Below are 20,677 nucleotides of genomic sequence, written 5' to 3' on the forward strand. Positions count from 1 at the left end.
GCACGGTGGAATGATAGATACGGATACCTGCAGGGTACAGTTAACTCGCTCGCACTTCTGCTGCTTTCTCTTTTTCAGATAGTTAGCTTCACACTGTCAATCAAGGTCAGAGGCTTCAGCAGGAACCAGCAAGATGTTGTTAAATTTGGACTGTGATGTTTTTTAAAGCATTGTTACCAATTGCCTTCATAAATAAAACAAGACTTACAGGTAAAATAAAAATGCCATGCAAGAGTATAAACAGGGTTGCGTAAGAAGACACAGCAAGTAACTCCAGAATAAAATAGCTGAGCTGAACTTTTACTTGCTGCAGTAATTCTGGCCTGCAGCTGTCATTTTGACAGTTAACCAGCCTAATATTTAAATTATTTGCAAGACCTGAAAAAATCTAAAAAATCCTCTCACTCACACAAAGTGATGAAGTTTTCCTCCGTCCCCTCAAACTGACTCCTGATATTTATGGTCGACGTATTTCAGTTCAAGTCTTAAAACTAATTTGATGGCATTTGAAAAGAAAGCTCTGGGCTGAAGTTGTTGCTAAATTATGAGATTAAATGGGCGTTATGTAATTTTCGAGAAGAAAAATTCAAACTCAGAATTCAATATTGAGGTAATAACACAATCTCAGATATATTTATCGTCCATAACTGATTAAACAAGCTGTTCTCAGAGGAAAATAAGGTCACCAGAACACTGTTTGAAGCTAGAAAGGTGGCAGGGTCCGCCACATATACTGTAAACAAAGTAAAATGGTATGAAAGTGTGAACAAAGAGAGTTTGTTTATTTAGTTTGTTCAGGCATACGTTTCTCTTCGGATAAACATTTCTCAACTAAAACTACATTGCGCACCTTTAATCTGTTTGTCCGTGGATCACAAGGTGAATTTCCTTGTACCTGCTGTCACCCAAATCCAAAAAGAAAGAGCGCACACCAATCATATCTCCAAGTTGTGCGTTATTGATTTGCTCTCACTATCTGTGAGCTGACAAATGCGCCCCAGTCACTCTGTGCGCTCTCTCCTTTTAAAGTCTGGATCCCTGGCATTCAATAGAGAATCGATCACACAGAAAGGATGCCGCGGTGATTAATTGACTTCTTCACTGATCTAGCCGATTCCTCTGTGTGTGGTCGAGCAGTGAAGTGATGGATTCAGTAGCTCTCTTTCATCTGTGTCTATTTCTGTATGTGTGTGTGTGTGTGTGGCCAGGCGGGAGCTGTGAAGGACTACATTAAGATGATGCTGGAGGCAGAGCAGCTGAAGTTCTTGGTGTTCGCCCACCACCTCACCATGCTGCAGGCCTGCACCGAGGCCGTCATCGAGGCCAAGGTAACCCCAGGCAGTCCGCAGGCAACTGGATTTCTAAAACCTGTTAAAGGGGTAGTAAGCACTGGCCGCTGTAGCACCTGTTGGGGAAAAACAGCAAGAATGGCTTGAAGTCAGTGGGAATCATTGAATTTCATTCCAGACGACTGGCTTGAATGTATGTTTCTAAAGCTTGAGGTCATAAAAGCACCCTGCTGACACACTGACCTGTTTATGAATGCATGTCTATATGTATGTAAGTATGGATTTGGTACATTGATGTTACCGTGTGATTGAACCTGTTAAATTTACCCTGTAAAAGGTATCTGTTGTTCTAGACGAGGCAAACGATTATCCCATTCCACTGCAGGAACTTAACAGATTTCTGCTTGTACCATTAATCAAAGAAGAAAATTAAAGATTGTAGAAAAATTTAAAAAACTTCAAAGTAGTTTAATGTGCTAGACTCCCTTGTGGGCCACCGACCAGCTCCAGCACTGCCCAGTATTCAAATTAAACCTTGCTCGCTATCTGTACTAGCTTGCTCGCTATCTGTACTAGCTATCCATCTGTCTTGCTAGCTCTCTGGACTAGTCATTCATCTATCTTGCTCGCTATCTGGACTAGCTATCTAGCTCTTGCTACCTATCTCGGCTAACTATCTATCCTGCTCGCTATCTGGACTAGCTATCTATCTATATTGCTTGCTATCTGGACTAGCTAGCTATCTATCTTGCTCGCTATCTGTACTAGCTTGCTCGCTATCTGTACTAGCTATCTATCTGTCTTGCTAGCTCTCTGGACTAGTCATTCATCTATCTTGCTCGCTATCTGTACTAGCTTGCTCGCTATCTGTACTAGCTATCTATCTGTCTTGCTAGCTCTCTGGACTAGTCATTCATCTATCTTGCTCGCTGTCTGGACTAGCTATCTATCTGTCTTGCTAGCTCTCTGGACTAGTCATTCATCTATCTTGCTTGCTATCTGGACTAGCTATCTAGCTCTTGCTACCTATCTCGGCTAACTATCTATCTTGCTGGCTATCTGTACTAGCTATCTATCTATCTTGCTCGCTATCTGGACTAGCTATCTATCTGTCTTGCTCGCTATCTGGACTAGCTATCTATCTTGCTAATTTGCTTTTAACTATCTAACTAGCTTCCTTTTTACGTAGCTAAATCTCTCTGTAGCTCCCTAGCTATCAGCTGCTTTATATCTCTATCTTCTTCTCTATCCATCTGAATCATCAGAATTATTTAATCGTATATTTGAATCTGTCAGTACAATCACAAAGAAATTCATATTTAATGTTCTAGTGCATTTTTTGTCTGTATTTGACATTCATTGAGAGACTTAAACCAAGAAAAGGCAAGTGAACAAAACGCAGCTGTCAGTTTAACATCATGTCAGCCAACCATTACTTTCCTTTCTTGTTCTGTTCACAATTTCAGAGCTTTTTCAGTAATGATCAGTCAGAAAACCTGCTTCCTGTGCACTGAGCTGTTATAACACAACACTCTTTAAAATCTTTCATCTGCTGTCCTGAAACCTCCCAGATCTGGTTTAAAAGTAATGGGATTTATGTTGTTCTTGCGCTGTCAATCATTTTGAAACAAGAAGGAGCGCCGTTTCATGTGGTTGATATTTCATTTAGTCATTTCAATTCAAAGGTTTAAAGGGATCTTTTCCAGCCACAAAGACCCGAATTGCCCATTAATGATAACCTGGAAGCACTGAATGTGCTGAATGTATTCATATTTCACGCCTCCTTCCTGGCTAACCGGAGGTAATTGGCCCCATACTTAAGTTTTATTTCTTCATCTATTGTCGTGCTGAGTTTATAAGTCAGATCCTTGCCATATATGTGATTAAATTAGACCGAGCACTGAGGTTTAAGCTCATAAGATGTTGCTTGTTCTTCAGCGGGGGATATGCAAAAGATGTTAGCAGTCATTAATTATTTGTGTCGTCCGCTTATGCTGTATGCTAAATTCAGAAGTACTGTGTAATATAGGACTAGTATTTAAAGAAGAGGTTTACTTTGCAGTTAAAATAACTTGATTGCATCTATTAATCATCATCCGAGAGATCAGTTTTTTCTCATTCTTGACGAAAAGTCTACTTTTCCTCTCCCAGAAAGTAAACTTTACTCCCACAACTAATCTCCCAAGGTGTATTTCACAAGTCATCACAAGCAAACAATGTCTCTTAGCTCAGCAGTGGCAACCTGTGAAAGAGTTCAAGTGTGTGTCTGCGCACGTGGGTGTGTTTGTGTGTCGCAGGGGTCGAGGAGGTGTTGGTTGAATGTAATACAGCGGTACGACGTGAGATAACACATTCCTCCGTGAGAGGCTCACTCTCTGGTGCGTTCGCACTCACCAATTAACAGAGACGGGCTAAAAAAAGGAACGACAGGCAACGCGCTGTGACGAGACGCTCGGCAGAGACAAGAGACTACCCTCCAATCACATGATGTTATCGCTGCGTTTATGAGCCACACTTTCCCATTTCTCACCTGGTATCAAAGCAGTTCGAGGGTTTGTTAAACAAAGTTGTTTTAAACGAGTAAATATAGCGAAGGACGTGCAAGAGACGAACAGCAGGTTGAGTTCTAAATGTTTTCATGGCCTTGAGTCGAAACCCGGTGGACGCTTGTGAAGGTTCGCTGCAGCACATTTGTTTGACCTTTTATTTTTCCAGGAAAAAGACAAACAGACCTCTCTGGTCTTTCTCAGCAAGCTTCTGCTTCATATTCATGCAGTTACAGTTCCATTCACATGTGGGAGCTGCACAGTGCGAGCGCGCTCTCCTACTGTCGGCCACTGAGCAGCTCTGCAGGACCGGTGGACCCAAATCAAAAGAGTGCAGTCGGCCACGGTGCATTAGCAGCTCAGTGAATGTCAAGTTCAAGTTCAGGTTTAATGAACACGCCGCCTCTGCTCTCTTTGTGCGGTGTTCCAAAATATTGTGTTATTACCATCACGCTCATTTTCTTTCATAGAAGCTGTTTCATTTACTGTAATTCATTACAGCTCCTCTGCTCGTTCATTCACACACCTGCTATTGAAACATCTAGTATAGAATTCAGGTTAATGATCCAACACAAACCTGGACCTGCTTTGTATTTAGAGGGGGACAATGCTGTCACTCCCAAACTGCGTGAGCCTCTAGTCAGTTCAATGTAATGTGTGAGAAAACACACATATATTATCTCCTCCATGTATTTCAGGTAGAATACTAATTTAGCTTTGAAATAAAAGAGATTCTGGGATAGTTAAATCTGTAAATACAAGGAGCCCTCGTGCCTGGTGCGCTATTAAAAATATTAAAGGTGCACTACGTAGTTTTGGAAAAGAAATAATTAAGAATTTTCACAATTTCTTCCCCAAAACTACAAAGCGCACCTTTAATGTTTACATTAAGAATTAAATGAAATGGTTTTGTAGATTTGTGCCAATGTGATATAAACAAATTGCACTTAAGTACACCATGAAGTCCCTGTCTGCGCCCACGCACTTGTGATGTAGATTCTAGAGTTGACAGCGTGCGCCTGAATGCACCATGAAGTCTGTGTGTCCTTACGCTGGGTGTGTGAAACTCTGACACAGACAGCAAAGTGGACAAAAGCAACACGTCCATAAATAAACAAGCAGCACACGTTTTTTAATTACATGGGAGTTTTGGTGCAAACAGTTACCTGCCAGTGTTAGCAGATAGACTACAGAGATTTACTCGCCAAATGGAAAATCTACGGCCATTCGGCGATTGGCGGGTGTTAATATTGGACCTGTATCCACGGGAAGAGGCAGGATTTTATGAATGGATATTGGACACTGTTGCTCATCAACTGATATTAATTTGTCATGGCAAATGTGTGGGCAAAGGCTTGCCTATTTACACAGCCAGCAGACACGGAGCGACATTAACATTAATTTGGGATCATGTCTCCTCTCCACCTGAATAATATTAGGCCAAGATTCACCCTTTTTAACTCTGTCTTGCTATGTTCACAAGCTAGCTGCTAATTTTGTGCCATGTGGTTTTGGCCAGGTAATGTGCAGTGAAAAAGCTTTCACTGATGACCCCTTTTACCTGCTGCTGGAAGCCAGTAAACCAAAACAATGGGCTAAAAGAGGCTAAAATGTTCCAGAAAGCTGAAGAGATAACTCCCTCACTCTGATCCATTGTTAAAGCCGCTGTAAGCTAACTTCCTGTCCGTCTTGCCTCGGTTGTTCCAGGCTGGTTATATCCGCATCGACGGCAGCGTCCCGTCCTCAGAACGGATCCATTTGGTCAACAAGTTCCAGAGCGACCCTGACACGCGGGTGGCCGTCCTCAGCATCCAGGCAGCCGGTCAGGTACTCACAGACAAACTGTTTATTTGAGTTGGGTGATAAAGGAAGCTCGCTTTTCACAGAGAATAATAAAACACAAACATAATGCATTTTCAGAGCGGCTGAAAACAAAATCTGCTTTGCAAATAAAGACACTTGGAGGTAATCACAAATCACACTTTACGTCCTGGAAAAGTGAATGAAAAATGATTGATTTTCATCTACAGGAATGTTTAGACTCAGAAGAGTTTGTGCCAATACTTTTTAATTGAATGAAACCTTTACGCTCGCTGTCCTGAACGCACATACTGCTGTACTGCAACAGTAAATCGGCTGAATAGAGTCGTCTGGTGCAAAATTGTAATAATGGTGACTGCTGTTGGTTGCAGTGAATCATAATCAAGATTTGTGCAAGTAGAAAAGAAGGCTGAAAATGTGTATTAGTCTTAATAACGAACTTAATAAACTCAATTATTCCGAGTGACCGAGTTTGTGCAGAAATGTTATGCATTCCAATCAATTGAAGTGGGTGCTTGAAGCACTAATATGGCAATTAGCTGCTAATATTCTGTTATTAAAAAGGATTCCTCTAAATTAAAGTTCATTGGATGTGGGTTGTTCCATTTAAGGTGGTTAGACGAGCTATTCTCAATCTCATCGGGCTGTTATTTTTCTGTGTGCGTGTCCTCTCCAGGGTTTGACCTTCACCGCCGCCAGCCACGTGGTGTTTGCCGAGCTCTACTGGAACCCCGGTCACATCAAGCAGGCCGAGGATCGAGCCCACCGCATCGGGCAGACGGCCTCGGTCAACGTGCACTACCTCATCGCCAAGGGCACCTTTGACACCGTCATGTGGTCCATGCTCAACAGGAAGGTACTGAGGGTGACATTAAGGGGAAAATGCATGCCAGAAAGTGTGACTCTTCCTCCGGAGTTACTTTAAAAGTTGCACAGTGTCCCTTCAACCGAATGTGATCTCACTCGTCTGTCGCTCAAAACATCTCACGTCCAACGACTGCTGCTCGAACAACACTTCATCACAATGCTCCAGTATGCTTCATTCTACTAAAATATGGAGCTTCATATGCTGTATGCACGCGTGAGTAAACTTAGAAGTGCCAATGAAAGTGATTTGCATGTGAGAACAGGCTTTGGGGATTTAAGTTAATAACCACAGATGTCAAGATTTGTAATTAAAGCTGAATTATTCAAATAATATTTTATCTCCTGTCTGTGATAGTGCTCATTACAGAACACGTGTGATTTTCATTTTTTTTAACCACACCATCATGAAGTTTGATGTCGAAGCCAAAGAAAAGCTGTGAAAGAAGTAAACAGTAGTGTGCTGGATGTTGTGTATCCGTCAGGAAACGGTGACGGGCTGCACCCTGAATGGAAGAAAGGAGTATCTGAAGGCCGACCAGGGCGACAAAGACAAGTGGGAGTTCCTCAACTTTGCCGACGCGTGGACGCCGGGTGAGATGGTGCTGCCTCTGGAGGGAAACACAGGAAGCGTCAAAGATGACGTGTTCTTCACTCATGTGAGTCAGATGGAGGAGTCGTTTGTTTGATTTGTGTAATTTCTGATACAGTGCACAACAACACATCTGATGATATTTAAAGGAAGTGGTTATGATAGCACTGACGATGTATATTATCTGAGGAAGTTTGGATATAAAGTGGCAGAAAATAAGATGTTTTTTGGTTCCCGTTATAGAGAAGGCTCCTCATTGTACAGTATTAGGGCCTTGGGAAACTCATAACAGTGGACCTTGTCGCTCCAGTGCTGTTCTCTGAGTGAAGCTTAATAATAAGTCCTTCAGAGGGAAGAGGAGCCAGATTGTGAATCACTCTGTGCAGACCAAACATACTTGAAAATCTAACAATTTTTTAAAAACTGAGGTGACATTTGGAGTAGAGTTACCATGGCAACGTTGAGATTTGCTGTCCAAGGCTTTTTTTTTTCTTCTTCTTTTTTCTAATAAATGCAGTAATCGAGAAAAAGGACATAAGAGCTCATCTGAATTTGAATGATGATGAGTGCGTCTGAGATTTGTGAGATTAAATGATGTTTTAGTTTTAGAGTTTTCTTTTCCGAAACAATTGCACAATCCTCAAAACGTCAAGTGCAATCGCCACACGGCTCAGCTCTTAAGGCCCTTAAAACATTTATTTAACATCGTCAACGTGTTTGCCGTCATTTGTCCTTATCTTAAAGGGAAAGTTACAGGTTGTTTTTTTGCTAACCAGCACACTGCACCAGTTGGACCTTTTCTTTATTGATTTTGGTGGCACAAACAGAAATGTAGCAAAACACCTAGTGCACAGTGGATTACGGGAGGAATTCGGCTTATTGAAAGAGCCGTGAAACATTTCTGATTCATATTAGACGAGTATTTTTTTAAAGAGATGAAAGGCTTTTCTGTGCCTATTCATCATTAGTCATCAGGTACTTTTCAGTGTTCCTTTCTGTGTTACCAGGATACAACTCGGCGTCAGAAAATGTTGCTTTGTATTTTTATCAAAGGGTAAGATTTGCCTGGTGACATTGCTCTGTTACTTTATTATCCTTCATGGAGCAAATGTTAACTGTGACACAAACTAACTACATCTTTTTTTCTTAGTTGGAGAAAGAGAAGCAGCACGACATCCGTTCCTTCTTCTCCCCGGGCAGCGGCAAGGAGAAAAAGAGGAGAAGAACAGAATACGAAGGAACATCTCCCTCGGCCTCCTCAGAGGCGATTGCCACACCATGTGGGAGTGTGGATTCTGAAAAAAGAGAGCCCTCTCCGGACCCGGACTTCGCCCCCCAGCTAAAGAGGCTTCGGACGCCGCAGCCCAGCCCGAGCCCCAGGTCTCGATTCGGGGGGAAGCGGAGGTCAACAGCTGGGAGGATCGGCTCCGGCAGCCCTTGTGCTCCGGTCTCCTTCATGGCCCCGCGGAGGCTGTCGGAGCCCAACCCTTCCACTGAGACGTGGAGCTGTGGGGCCTGCACCTACTCCAACAGCGGTCTGTTGCCGTACTGCGAGATGTGCGAGTTTCCGCGCCCTTCTTCTGCTCTTAGTTCAGGTAGGATTAAAAAAACAGATCATCTGATCCATCTACCCGCACGCTGTACGTGTGTTCCACTATTTATTTGTTTAATTCACAAACTTCATTTCACTGATTGCAAAACAAACTGGATTCCATTAAGAGAAAGACAATAATTCCATCATCTCTCGCTTGGAACGGAGCACCTGAAGCCGAAATCCATTCATTGCTTTATTTTCCTTCCCGTCAATATCAATCGTAGCAGTCTGTTGACATAATACTTCTGAACAGCATTACAGATTTAACCAGATGGAGATGCGTGATAGCGAAAGATGGAGGCAGGCTTGCCAGAGTCTGAAATAGCTCTGCTCGGAGAATATTGTCTGTCTCGCTCTCTCTCTCCGCAGATGACAAGGACACAGTATAATTCTCACCTGTCAAGCTGAGAGAGAGGGAGAGAGAGCGAACAGGCGCCTACTATTGCTGCAAACGTCTCGCACAAAGTTGGGAAAAGTTGAGCTGGCTCTGGCTGATATCTCTGACAGCCTATGATTGTATCTAGCAAAAGAGAGGGGAGGGAAGTCGTTATGACCTGGCAGGCTGCAGGTCCATGCTCTTTAAATGTCTGAGACGCATCAGATCAGCTCAGAGACGACTCCAAGAAAATATCCCAAAATTCGACCCACTCGCAGCAGCAGTGATATTTAAGCAGCATTAGTTTTAGGGCTTATTTTATTGTAGGATGTTCCACTTGATTTTTATGGTTGTGTTGATATCAGACTGCTTGTAATTTAAACTCAGACAAACATATATCTCTCTCTATCCAGTCTGACACAGCCTCCCACTGAGAATCAATTGAATGACTTCGCCAAGAGGTGGAGAAGACGATTCATTAAACAAAAGACAGACACAGGCGAAGATACGCTCCGTACTGAAATGAAATAACAACGAAGGTTTAATGAAATCACGTCTTATAACTGCTCAACAACACAACTACGTCTTGAAGGTGCAATATGTAAGAATTGGCCACTCCTAACAAATAGGGGGCAGCATATCACCAGAGTAACTGCTAACTGCTGCTAACAACAGCTGCTGTTCGCTAGCGGTCCCATTAGCTAACTCTGCCGGGTGCAGGAGCTCAGGGCACACTGCTAGCTGGTTAGCATGCTAACCTCAGTAGACAGATCTCTGCAACACAATACAAAGACATCAAAATTGTCATTTTTTCACATTTTGTCGATACCTTTAAGTATTTTTTTTATGTTCTAGACTAAAATGCTTACAAATGCATCCTTAAATATTTTTTTGCTCATTATTTAACAACAATAGAGTCAAGATGACTCAAAAACAAATCCTCAGGTGATCATAACCTCTCGCCCTTCGGCTGCCAATGAACAAAGTAAGAGAATGGATCTTTGTCCCCCTCTATTGTCTGACAAATAAAGCCTTTTATGTTTTATTTTCCACAAATAAATACTTCTTTAATCAGAAAGAATTCATCTACCAAGTCAAAGACATTTTGTTTGCAACATGTTACAGTCAGAAATCTAAAGGACTGATTGTTTTAATTGACTGAAATGTGTCTTGGTTTACAAAAGATATTATGAAAAGAAACCTCAGTTTCATTCTCATATTTGTGCACCATCTATGGAGCTGGAGTCACCAGGAGACAATTACCTTATTTTAGCATAAAGAAAGGAAATGTATGGAAACAGCAACATGCAACAGGGACTATTTCTTTTAAGACATAATGTTTTATAACTGTTCAACACCACAACAAGTCCTTACAGTTAAAAATACTCAGTAATTAACAACTGCACTTTAAAAGGATTCACAGTGTCTAAATGAAAAGACAGCAAGATGACTCATGACAAAATCACCTCTGGCCCTTCGAGCTCAGCGAGCTTCAGGAAAACACTGCGAACTGATCTTTTCCCCTATTGTCGGACAAATTGCAGGCTTTTATACTTCATAATGAATTTAAACTGACCTGTAGAGGAGGAAGAATGATAAGTGAAAAATAAATGAGTAATAGAAATGATAACTGAGTTTTATTAACCTGGTTTTCTGGTGAACTGTACTTCCCACACCATGGTCTAACCACAATATTCAGATTTATTTATTTTGTCATTAAAAATAATGTTATTTATCTATCTAGTTAGCTAGCTGGACAAACAGTCACCCACACCTGTGGACATCGCATCAGATATGTTGACTTTTCCTTCACTAACATGATCCTCTGTACTACAAAGCAGTGGTGTTGATATAAGATGCAAAACTGCATGAATCTCCCTCTATTTTTACCGTTACACATATGCTGCACATAAGCATTATCCAGTGACTCAAGTGTCTTTATACAAATGTAGGATCTATATTTAGTGTAAGTACAGAGTAAATATTGGCTATCCTGAAGGTTTGTTTGCAGCTCAGTCCATTGGAAGTGATGATGGTACACTTAAAACACACGTAGTTCAAACATGCAGCACCTCGGCCTTTGAGCAGCACAAAAACACACACCTACACACTCACCCACACACACATTTTTTAACAGAATTCACCCCCCATTTCATGCTCAGCTGCGGCAGATGCTTGATAACTATTCAGCAATCACACTCTCTTCTTTGTCACAAGCGCCACTCTGCATTCACAGCAGCAGGCTGTGTCAGCTCGCTAGACGGGGGGAATTTAACAACCTGCTAAATTTGTAAATGACAGACTGTGCTGCAAAATAACAACTGTATTTATGGAGATATCTCTCAACTTGGCACCGCAATCCTCAGCTCGGTGATGAAATGTAAGAAAATAAGCAGGTCAGATCCTATAGTGTGACACGAGTTGTTATCCCTTCAAGAGCGACGGTTTCTCACAATGACTTGAAAGAAAGTTGTGACGCTGTGTGAACAAGTTGTGTTGGTGGTTTTAAGATCGCTTGATACCAACGCATGACGCGAGGACATCCGGGCTTCGTATTTAAAGTAGAGGGACTGAAGAAGTAGCATTTGGCCTCCACAGTCTGTGGATTTGATCGGCATGGCAAAAATATAGCAAAACAGCAGCTGCAGAGGAAGAATAGTCAGCATGCAGAAGGATATTGGTCTGTTGTACCAGGAGGCGATTGATGTAACTAGACTGAGATGTTCGAAATGAGAAGGAAAAGAAAGATTATATGATTTGATGGAAAGTACTGACGCTTGATGTGGGAGACAGAAACTGACAAAACTCTGACTAAACTGTTTTCTAATATCTGATTCAACCATTGTCGATTTCGTCAGCTGAAATGACGACAGTTATGGGCAGATTTGACTTCCTGTAGCTAGCAAACGTTAGCTAGTTCATGCTAGTTTTGTGAGTTATTTGAAAATTCCTTCTCCAGTTGACTTTTTAATTTTTTCCATTATTTTTTTTTAAATGAGAACCCTATGTCCCTAACATGTCCGTAAACCCTGTCTTAAATATGCACTTGACGACCATAAAAATGGTATCATGCTAAAGATTAAGGCTAAAGTTACACGCCCTAAACTAGCATTCTGACCAGTTGCTTAAACATGAAGAAAACATCTAAAAAAAAGCAGCTTTGTTCTTTTATTGCAATTGACCCTAAAAAGTCTTTGAGGTTGAGAACAAACTAAACAAAGAGCAGGACAGAGCTGCTAACGTTAGCTTAAGCTCTGACATAGCATTGTAGTTCCCATGCATTTCCAGTCCTCAACTGGAATTTTTCTAATGTAGCTTGTTGATTATATGCCTTCAAACCGTGAAAGTAATGCTATTTTGCTACTGTAGCTAAAAAGCTAGGTAGCGGGGCATGCTAACAACAACATGACTTACATTAAAGCAGATAAACACACTATTTAATCCACTCCTTACACTTTTGCTCTTGTGTTTTAGCCTTTTAAAAGTCTAAAATAGACAACCTTTATATCTTTATCTGGAGTGTTGCTCTTACTACAGCCCCAGGAACACGACTTTATCACATTGAGAAATCCAACACTCGACAGGCCTGCTGTGCCAAGCTATGGTTGCTAAGCTACGATTAAACAGTCGCCGTTCGGCGGAGAGGTTTGGCGAATGGTGAATCGTCAAAGCCAGTTTTTATATTTGGAGACATCCTTGGTGGGAAGCCAAAGCTTTCTGGTGAAGTTTGAATTTCTGTAGGTGGCATGCTTCGCTTAATCTGTTCATCCACTCCGGCCAACAATTCTCCATCTACCACAGAAAGTTATCTCCTGAGTGGCAGGGGAGTGTAACTCTTACGTAATTCAGCTTTTATTAATTGGACACAAATTGAATCACTGTTGTGCTGCATTGTCAGTAATCGAGAAGTGTTTTTAATCAAACTGTCAAGGATTATAACCTCCTTTATGTGACGGTGTTTGGCATCTCAGGTGGGTTAGTCATGAACATTTTCCTAAAGTTGATTTTTACGCCAGTAAACATCCAGGCGGCTTCTGCTCAGCCATTTTCGGGGGGGTTGATTCAGTGGTGCCGAGTTCCTGTGCTTGCAGCTTTTTCAGGCCGGGAGCGTGGGCACAGTTCAGTCCTCCAGCTCTTTCACTGGTAGACCAGCAATTTGTCTCTCAGCACCTACTGTGAGAGATGTATACAGGAAGAGGGCAATTTGGTTATCTCCTGGCTCTCTACACCTTTCAGCTCGCACTTTATTCTTGTCCTGTTTCTGTTTCTTTTCTCTTTTTTCACAGATTTTTGTGCATGTAACAACAAAATCCAGCATTACTGTTTGATATTTGAGGACCCAGTATTTTCCTCTTCTTTGATTCTTCTTTGTCACAGGCTGCAGCTGTTTCGCTCCCTGCAGACTGCAATGAAAGCTTTTCCTGTTTTTATTAACTACTCGAGTGTGTCATTTTTCATGTGAATCCTCATAAGCTTATGCCGCCGGCTCATGCGTAGGATCACATGCTTTTTGAATGTGCTCGTGTGTAGTAGCATGATTGTGTGTCTGGATGTCGAGACTCAATTTTGGAAGCTTATCAAGCCACTACAGACATAATGGGCCCCTGATTGGGGGGAAAACAAGGAGGTTGGCTGGTAAAGTCAAGGCACGGCCCTGTAGGATTTCCCCGTTAACATCTTCCTTGGTGGGGACAGCTTAACACAAATTGAGCCGTCTCTCCGCGGTCTCGCTCGGCTTGTTAGCGGAGGGGGGGCAGCTGTGGGGCCAGGAGCCCGGAGACTCAGATGACATTTCAGGGAGCCGACTAGAGGCTGGCCTTTTGAAGAAACAAGCCACAGAGAGGCAGGATCACTAATTAGCCCTCTGCGTCCCCGAGTCTCACAACTTACTGTCTTGTTAGATTTCACACCTCAAGTTCAACAAATAATGTGAAAGGATATGATTTAAATTTAACTGGGAAAAGTAGGGGAAGGAAATTGTACAGCACTTCTCCTGAAGAAGTTCTGTGACATTTACATTTAGTTATAAATAATTGTTTTCTTGCCTTTAGCAGCTAATCTGTCTGTTAGCTTTACCTTGATAAAGCACACCCTCCATTTATGAGCGGCAGCGCCTCAGAGCACGACTTAAAAGTACAATTTTAAGCAATGTGTAAGTCTATGAATGGCAATTCCATAATCCTTGAATCCATTAACATTTTTGTGGCTTAGATTTCTGCCTGACCTTCACTGAATTACAACATTCGGTATGAATGAAAATCACATGAATGGTTTAAGAGTGGAACCGCAGGACGAGCTTGATAGCCGGTCTTCAAGGTGCCGTAAGCCGCTTCTTTAAAGCGAGGACTGCGTCTGGCACTGCGCCATTATCAGCTGTTGAACGGCGTTCTCTGCGGCCGGCTGGAGCGCCGCACAGATGCAGCAATCGCTGGCAATTATTTTGTTTAGGTTTGATTGCGCATGATGCGGGCGTGCAATTAAGGAAACAATGTGACACGAACATAATTCATTCTCCCGGCAAATTATATTGGCTGCTTGATCTCAGAGCTGGTGAAAGGGGGGACGGCAGGTGTTTTATCTGCAGCTTTGTGCTGTTGAGCACGGGAGACACATCGAGCGGTGCTGGCTCAGGCGTGTGTGAGCTGACCAATGAGAGCAGACTGGGTATTGGGAAGGGCTAAAACAGAGTGTCTCAGATAGAAGGGGAAGACGGTATGTAAAGCATTAAAGCGTGTAAACCCTTTCTAGTAGTAATGCAAAATAAAATCATGAATGTGAAAATAAGCTTAATATGTCTCTCGTTTATAAATACATACATCCTGCTTGTGTATATCCATTTGACACAGTTTCTAACATAGTCAGTTAAGGACTTATGATAGCTAATAACATCACTAATGAGCCATATTGAGTTTTACTTTCATGTCAGAAGTCATTTTGTCACACTGTCACACTCTTCAGATGATGGATATCTCGCCAGGGAATGAAACTCTTCAAAGTCTGATTACACTGTGCAACTCGGCCAATAAAGTGATCTTCATCTCTCTCCCTCTCCCTCTCTCTCTCCGCTGGCTCAGAGCCACCCGGGCCTCGGCAACCCCCCTCAGCCGAGCGGGACCAGGCATGCGTCGTCCTCTCCAGCTCCGACAGCGAGCCGGAGCTCAGCCGGGGAAAAGCCCAGCCTCCGAGATCGGGCAAAGACAAACAGAGCGAGGGAGAGGAGAAGGAGGAGGAGGATGAGCCTCTGAAAGACAAACAGAAAGTAGGAGAAGCAGAGGAGGAGGAGGACAAGCGGCAGCTCAAAGGCAAACAATCAGCGGGAGAGCGAGGCGACAACGTCGCTGGCGGTGGCGGCCGCCTCCCCCCTGACCACACACAGGGTAATCCCACCTGCAATCTTCTCCTTTTCATATCTAGGGAAATTGGCTGGTGCTGCGTTGTCACCTGCCCATATAATGCTGTTTAATATCATCACTTCAAACCAATAAGGGACTATATCTCATTCCATATGTGGCTCGGCATTATTATTCTTACTATTATTAGTGTCTAGTTGGGGATATTGCCTATTTCCGCACTCAGGAAGGAGATATTGAGTAAAACCGCGCTAATCTCCAGAGTGCAGCTTGTTGATACAAGAGCACCAACATACACACAAAGGTTTGAGCTTCAGTCACTGTCCAGTAGGCAACCGGTGAGCTTCTGATTGGCCAGTTTTTAATAAAGTGAACTGAGCACTAATTATATAAAAGGCACAAGTTTCCTCCCGACACCAACTTCTCCTTGAAACACAACCTGCTTCCCCCGTCCACTCTGGTTATATGTGTACATGTCTGCAAGTCTCTTAGGGATGTGAAGAAACAAATTCCCAATTACACAGTGTGTAATATTGCAAATTAAGACCTCTGTGTTCAAGTACTCGTGTCTCAAAGGGATACGCAAAGCAATAAATTGCGCTAATTACAAAGAACTAATTACACCGTGTGCAATATGAAGAGCTCTTAAAAAAAATGCCAGACTAGCAGAGTCTAAGAACAGCCCGTGACCTGGGTGTTGCCTCTGAAAGTGTGCAGACATTTTGGGGCAGAGTTATTGAAGGATGAAACTGAGCTGGGAGCAGCTCTGGGATGCTTTTAAAGCTTCTTTCTTCCAGCATACTTAATATAGGAAGGAACACAAGCCATTTAGGTTTTAACAGGCAAGCTATCAACCCCTATTAGCCTTTAACATCCTAAGATCAGTGTGCAACAACTTGGCAGATTCTTTCCCTTTCAGAGCCACGCGCACACGCGCGCACACACACGCTCTGACATCTATTAGTGGCCAGAGATTGTCGAGTGGTTAATTTCCCATCTCTGTAGCTACCTGTGCCCCCCAACGATCTAGGATTGAATCCCACTGCTGCTTCCCCTGCAGTGCCTTGTGCACTCTGTGTTCCCCCCCCTCCACTGTCAGGCAAAAAAAATACCAAAGGTGAGCGAAAGGCCCGGTCTCTTTTTTAAAAAACACATCTATTTAGAGCGACTCTAGGGGAGCGATAAAAGCTTCACTGTCGATCAGAAATGGCAGCACAAAGGAGGCACTGCTGGATGCCAACTTTGCCGCCCACCTCCCCTTTAGACATGTACTTTTCCCTGGAGACAACTGATCCATCTATCCATCTATTTATCTATCTATCCATCTATCCCAAATTGTGTCATCTTTCTTCCTATATAGCTAGCTTATTTTCTGTCTTACGGTGTCTTTTTGTCCATAGCTCTGTTATCTGTCCTTCTCTGTTATCTATCCATCCATCCATCTTTCAACTAGCTAGCCGTCTTTCCAGCCTACTGTACAAATTACTGTCTATCTGTTCGTCTACCTGTGAAGCTGTCCTCATAGAAAGCTTCATGTCATCTGCTTGTCTCTGTTTAGCCATCTAATCGCCTTTCGACAGTCTTTTTGCCCGTACGGTAAAGCTAGCTAGCTGTCTTTTGATCTTACGGTTGTGTATCGGCCTTTTGTCTGTTATTTTGTCTGGCTATGTAGCTGTCTGTTTGTCTGTCTTTTCACCAAGCTAGCTAGCTATCTCTTTAGCTAATCATTGTCTTTGCCTACCAGCCTGTCTTTATGCTTTAATATCTTTGTTATCTGTCTGTCTCTGTCTGACTCTCTATGTATGTAGCTCTCTATCAATTAATCTGTGTGTTTGTCTGTCTATATTGTAGCTGCCTATGTCTATATCTATCTATCTGCCCTTCTGTCTGTCTCTCTCTCTCTTTCTACCTATCTGTCTTGTCTACTGTATGCAGCTGTCTGTCTACTGTCTATCCACAGCATCCATGTGTCTATCTATCTTTTAATCTACCGGTCTGTCCGTCCATCCATCTATCCTGTTTGTGTTTAGTCAGTCTGTTAGTTGCGAGCAGTTGACGGTCCGTCTCTGTCCGCGTGGGTTTAGTATGAAACACACCGGTTGTCCAATAAAATTGACCTATGGGGTCAGGAGCGGAGCCTAATGATTTTCCTCTACCTGCCCGTGGTTTTAGAAGGCAAACCGCAGCGCTGTCGGCCACCCACATCTCTTGATTGCTCTGAGATTACTTTCCTCACAGCACAGACAGGCAATCACTCGTCCTCCACCTCTCCGTCTCTCTCTCCTTACCGTCTGTTGCTCCATCCATCTGCATGACCCAAACATTTAAACGCGGATGCACGTCTTTTTTTTACGTGGATGTTAGTTCAAACGTTGCAGCAGCTGCACCGAACCTCTTCACACTTGAAATGCGCAGTAAGAATTTTGATTTTTTTTTTTTTTTTTTTCAGATCTTTTGTTTCGATCCTGCAGAAGATGAGATGACTCAGTCCAATTAGGCGTTGTTTTCTTTCTCTCGCAGTAAAATAACAGATAAATCCCTTGGGGTGTTTTGAAGGCACTGTTCATACTGTGTAAGTGACAGTCTAATAAGACGGCTTTGTAAGATGAATTGCCCCCATCGTATAAATGGCCCACTTAATGCAGCTGGCGCGTTCCGCCACTGCAAACAGGGGGAAGGAGAGGGGGGGAAAACTGCTTGCAACAAATATAGGTTGCACATCGCAGAGCTGCTAGGTTTCATTACAGAGGTAGAAGGACAGATAGATGGGATTTCGTGAAATGCTACTGTCATAAAAATGTTTGGGTTCTGGGCTTGTAGCGCTGCACAATGCTTCTGTCTGGTCATCTCGGTATTTTCAGACACAAAGTGGCCCATTCCAGCTGAAGCCAGGGTGAGATTAGAACAGCGCTTACCAGAGCCGGGGAAATTGCACCTGCGAGGACAGCAAACATAAAAATGAAGGATATGGACATTGTGCGGCATAGGTCAGAGAGAGAATTTGACTCTGACTGATCAGGATGATTCCACCTTGAAACAAAACAAGTTTTAGCTTATAATTGCATCACGAATATCAGACAAAAACACTGGTAGAGTGTAACTAATTCTCAAATTATAAGCAGACGTCTCAAATAAAAGGCATCCGTGCAGGAAGTGTGGGGTTTTATTGGCGGGAGCTTAATAACATTTAAAAAAACGGCAGTAGGAGTGAATGAAATTGATGGTTTAAATGGAAACGGTGTTTGTATGGTGAGTACGACACGACTGTTCTCCTGATGTAATATGTGCTGTGGAAATAGACTTTATGCTGAGTTTATCAAGACAACAGGTGAATTAGAAATACAAACCTCAGCTCCTATTTAAGAGCCTGCAGTACTTACATGAACTCATTTAAAGGTGCGATGTTGAAGAGTTTTAGGATAAAACGAGATGCCAACGGCGTTATACTATTGGCTCACAAACCTCAAAGCTGGAACCAAATGTCAGAGATATTTTTATTCTACCAGCTCTGTAGATGTATTGTTTTTAAAACTTTATTTTCAACTAAATCCTGCCCACTTCAAACCAGTGGGAAACGCACAGATAACCTACACAAAACTCTTTTAAAATAACCCAAACTGTTCTGACTTTGACTACAAAGCTGACAGAGAAGATATGTTGGTCGGGGCCTTTAATATCTTGCTGATAGTAACTGTCGTGTCGTGGTACTAAAGGTTAAAATCTTGAGCTCATTTGCGTTGACAATCCAAACATAGTTTAATTCTGGCCCACCTTCAAAGCATGACGGGAGGGATGTCTTTGTTCCAGCCCTCTCAGTGTTTCAGCACAAAAGCTGCTTCTGTCCCATAAACCACCAGAGACCCTGTGCAGGTACATGGTAGCACCTGTTCGGTGGAAACTCTCCTGTCACAGACATCAGCCTGTGTCAGTATTTTCCCCCCATTAGCAAGCCAAATGGACGTACACACATCCTCAGGTGCGCACACACGCACAGACGAGGCAGACAACTGGCCACGCGAAGTGATTTAAGGCGAGTATTATCAGAGTGTTATAGGTCATTGTCTAAATGAAGCGTGGTCGAGCAGTGGCGGTCTCATTTCCACCGCCTGACCTTTTCTTGCTAGATGCTGGCAGGATGAGCGAGCTACATTGCTGACATTAATGACCCGCTCTCTCTCTCCTCTCTTTCTCCGTTTCTCTCCATCTGCGACTGTCATTTTATCACTCTCTCTCTCTCTCGCTCGCTTGCTTTTCGCCCTCTCGCTGCGTCTCCATCCTGTTGTTCGGCAAATTCTCGAGCGAACTTGAGAAAAATAAATTGGGAGGTTTCCTGTCAAAGAAATGGGCCGTCAGTGTAGCTGCACAGTATTACACGCCATTAAACGGATAGTGCGACATTTTCCGGGTAATATCCTTATGAGCTTTCATTCCAAGAGCAATCACTGGATTCAACTTTGACAGGCACGTTTGCACCGTCAACCAATAGCAAGCTGTCTCGAACAGAGAAACCAAAACAGAGGAAGCTATCATAGGTAGTTATTATCCGTTAACCTCCCCTCTCAGAGTAAACTGCAAAAGAAAAATTCCGCGCTACCAATGTGCCTCTTGAATAAAGTGTTAGCTCTTTGACCTGTTAGCGACGTAGCTAAATAGCTTCATGTCTGACAGCAAGTGAGCTAGCTCAAAGAGCTGCTGTGACCGTGACTGTGGTTCGTTCATGCTACAGCTGGTTAGCGTGTTAGCCAGCCAGCTACAGTAGTTCTTGTACATACAGACGACATGTTGTTGCTTTCATGTGAATCTTCCACATGTAATCTTTTCATAACACAGACCCATTGTAGTGACAATTCATTTTTCAGAGACCTATTATGCTTTTTCATTTCTTCCCTTTCCTTAAGTGTTTCATAAAGGTTGTTTTGCATGTAAAGGTCATGCTATATTCGTCAGTGCTGGAAAATTCTTCTCTCTGCTTTCAGAAACATTGTGATTGTTTAGACCTCAACATGTAGGCTGGTTGTTAAACTGTATCAGCCGGTGATGGGAAAAGCAAGATTGACTTTCTCTCCTATTTATATGAAAATTAAGCGTTTTCATTTCAGATTTTATAATCAAGTGTTTGAAAGCAATAAACCTTAATTTAAGGTAGTTTTCTCCGACATGCGCGTCGTATGCGTGCACGGTTAAATGATCTGCTACAGATGTCATATCGTCTCAATATTGTGCTGTGCATAATAAGTCTCAAAAG

At 42.7% G+C, this 20,677-nt stretch overlaps 1 protein-coding gene across 6 annotated transcripts in view; it reads left to right on the forward strand.

Moving 5' to 3' along the window:
- The window catches only part of zranb3 (zinc finger, RAN-binding domain containing 3), a 125,725-nt gene that overhangs the window by 77,443 nt on the left and 27,605 nt on the right, over positions 1–20,677 (forward strand). For all 6 annotated transcript variants that reach the window (XM_084347157.1, XM_084347158.1, XM_084347156.1 and 3 more), the window contains 6 exons: positions 1,209–1,328; positions 5,543–5,662; positions 6,333–6,512; positions 7,006–7,179; positions 8,263–8,707; positions 15,157–15,459. In XM_084347157.1, the coding sequence (XP_084203283.1) occupies positions 1,209–1,328; positions 5,543–5,662; positions 6,333–6,512; positions 7,006–7,179; positions 8,263–8,707; positions 15,157–15,459 (1,342 nt within the window). The remainder of the gene's footprint in view (positions 1–1,208; positions 1,329–5,542; positions 5,663–6,332; positions 6,513–7,005; positions 7,180–8,262; positions 8,708–15,156; positions 15,460–20,677) is intronic.

Source organism: Pagrus pagrus (assembly GCF_965226575.1).
Source record: "Pagrus pagrus genome assembly, chromosome: 24".
NCBI lineage: Eukaryota > Metazoa > Chordata > Actinopteri > Spariformes > Sparidae > Pagrus > Pagrus pagrus.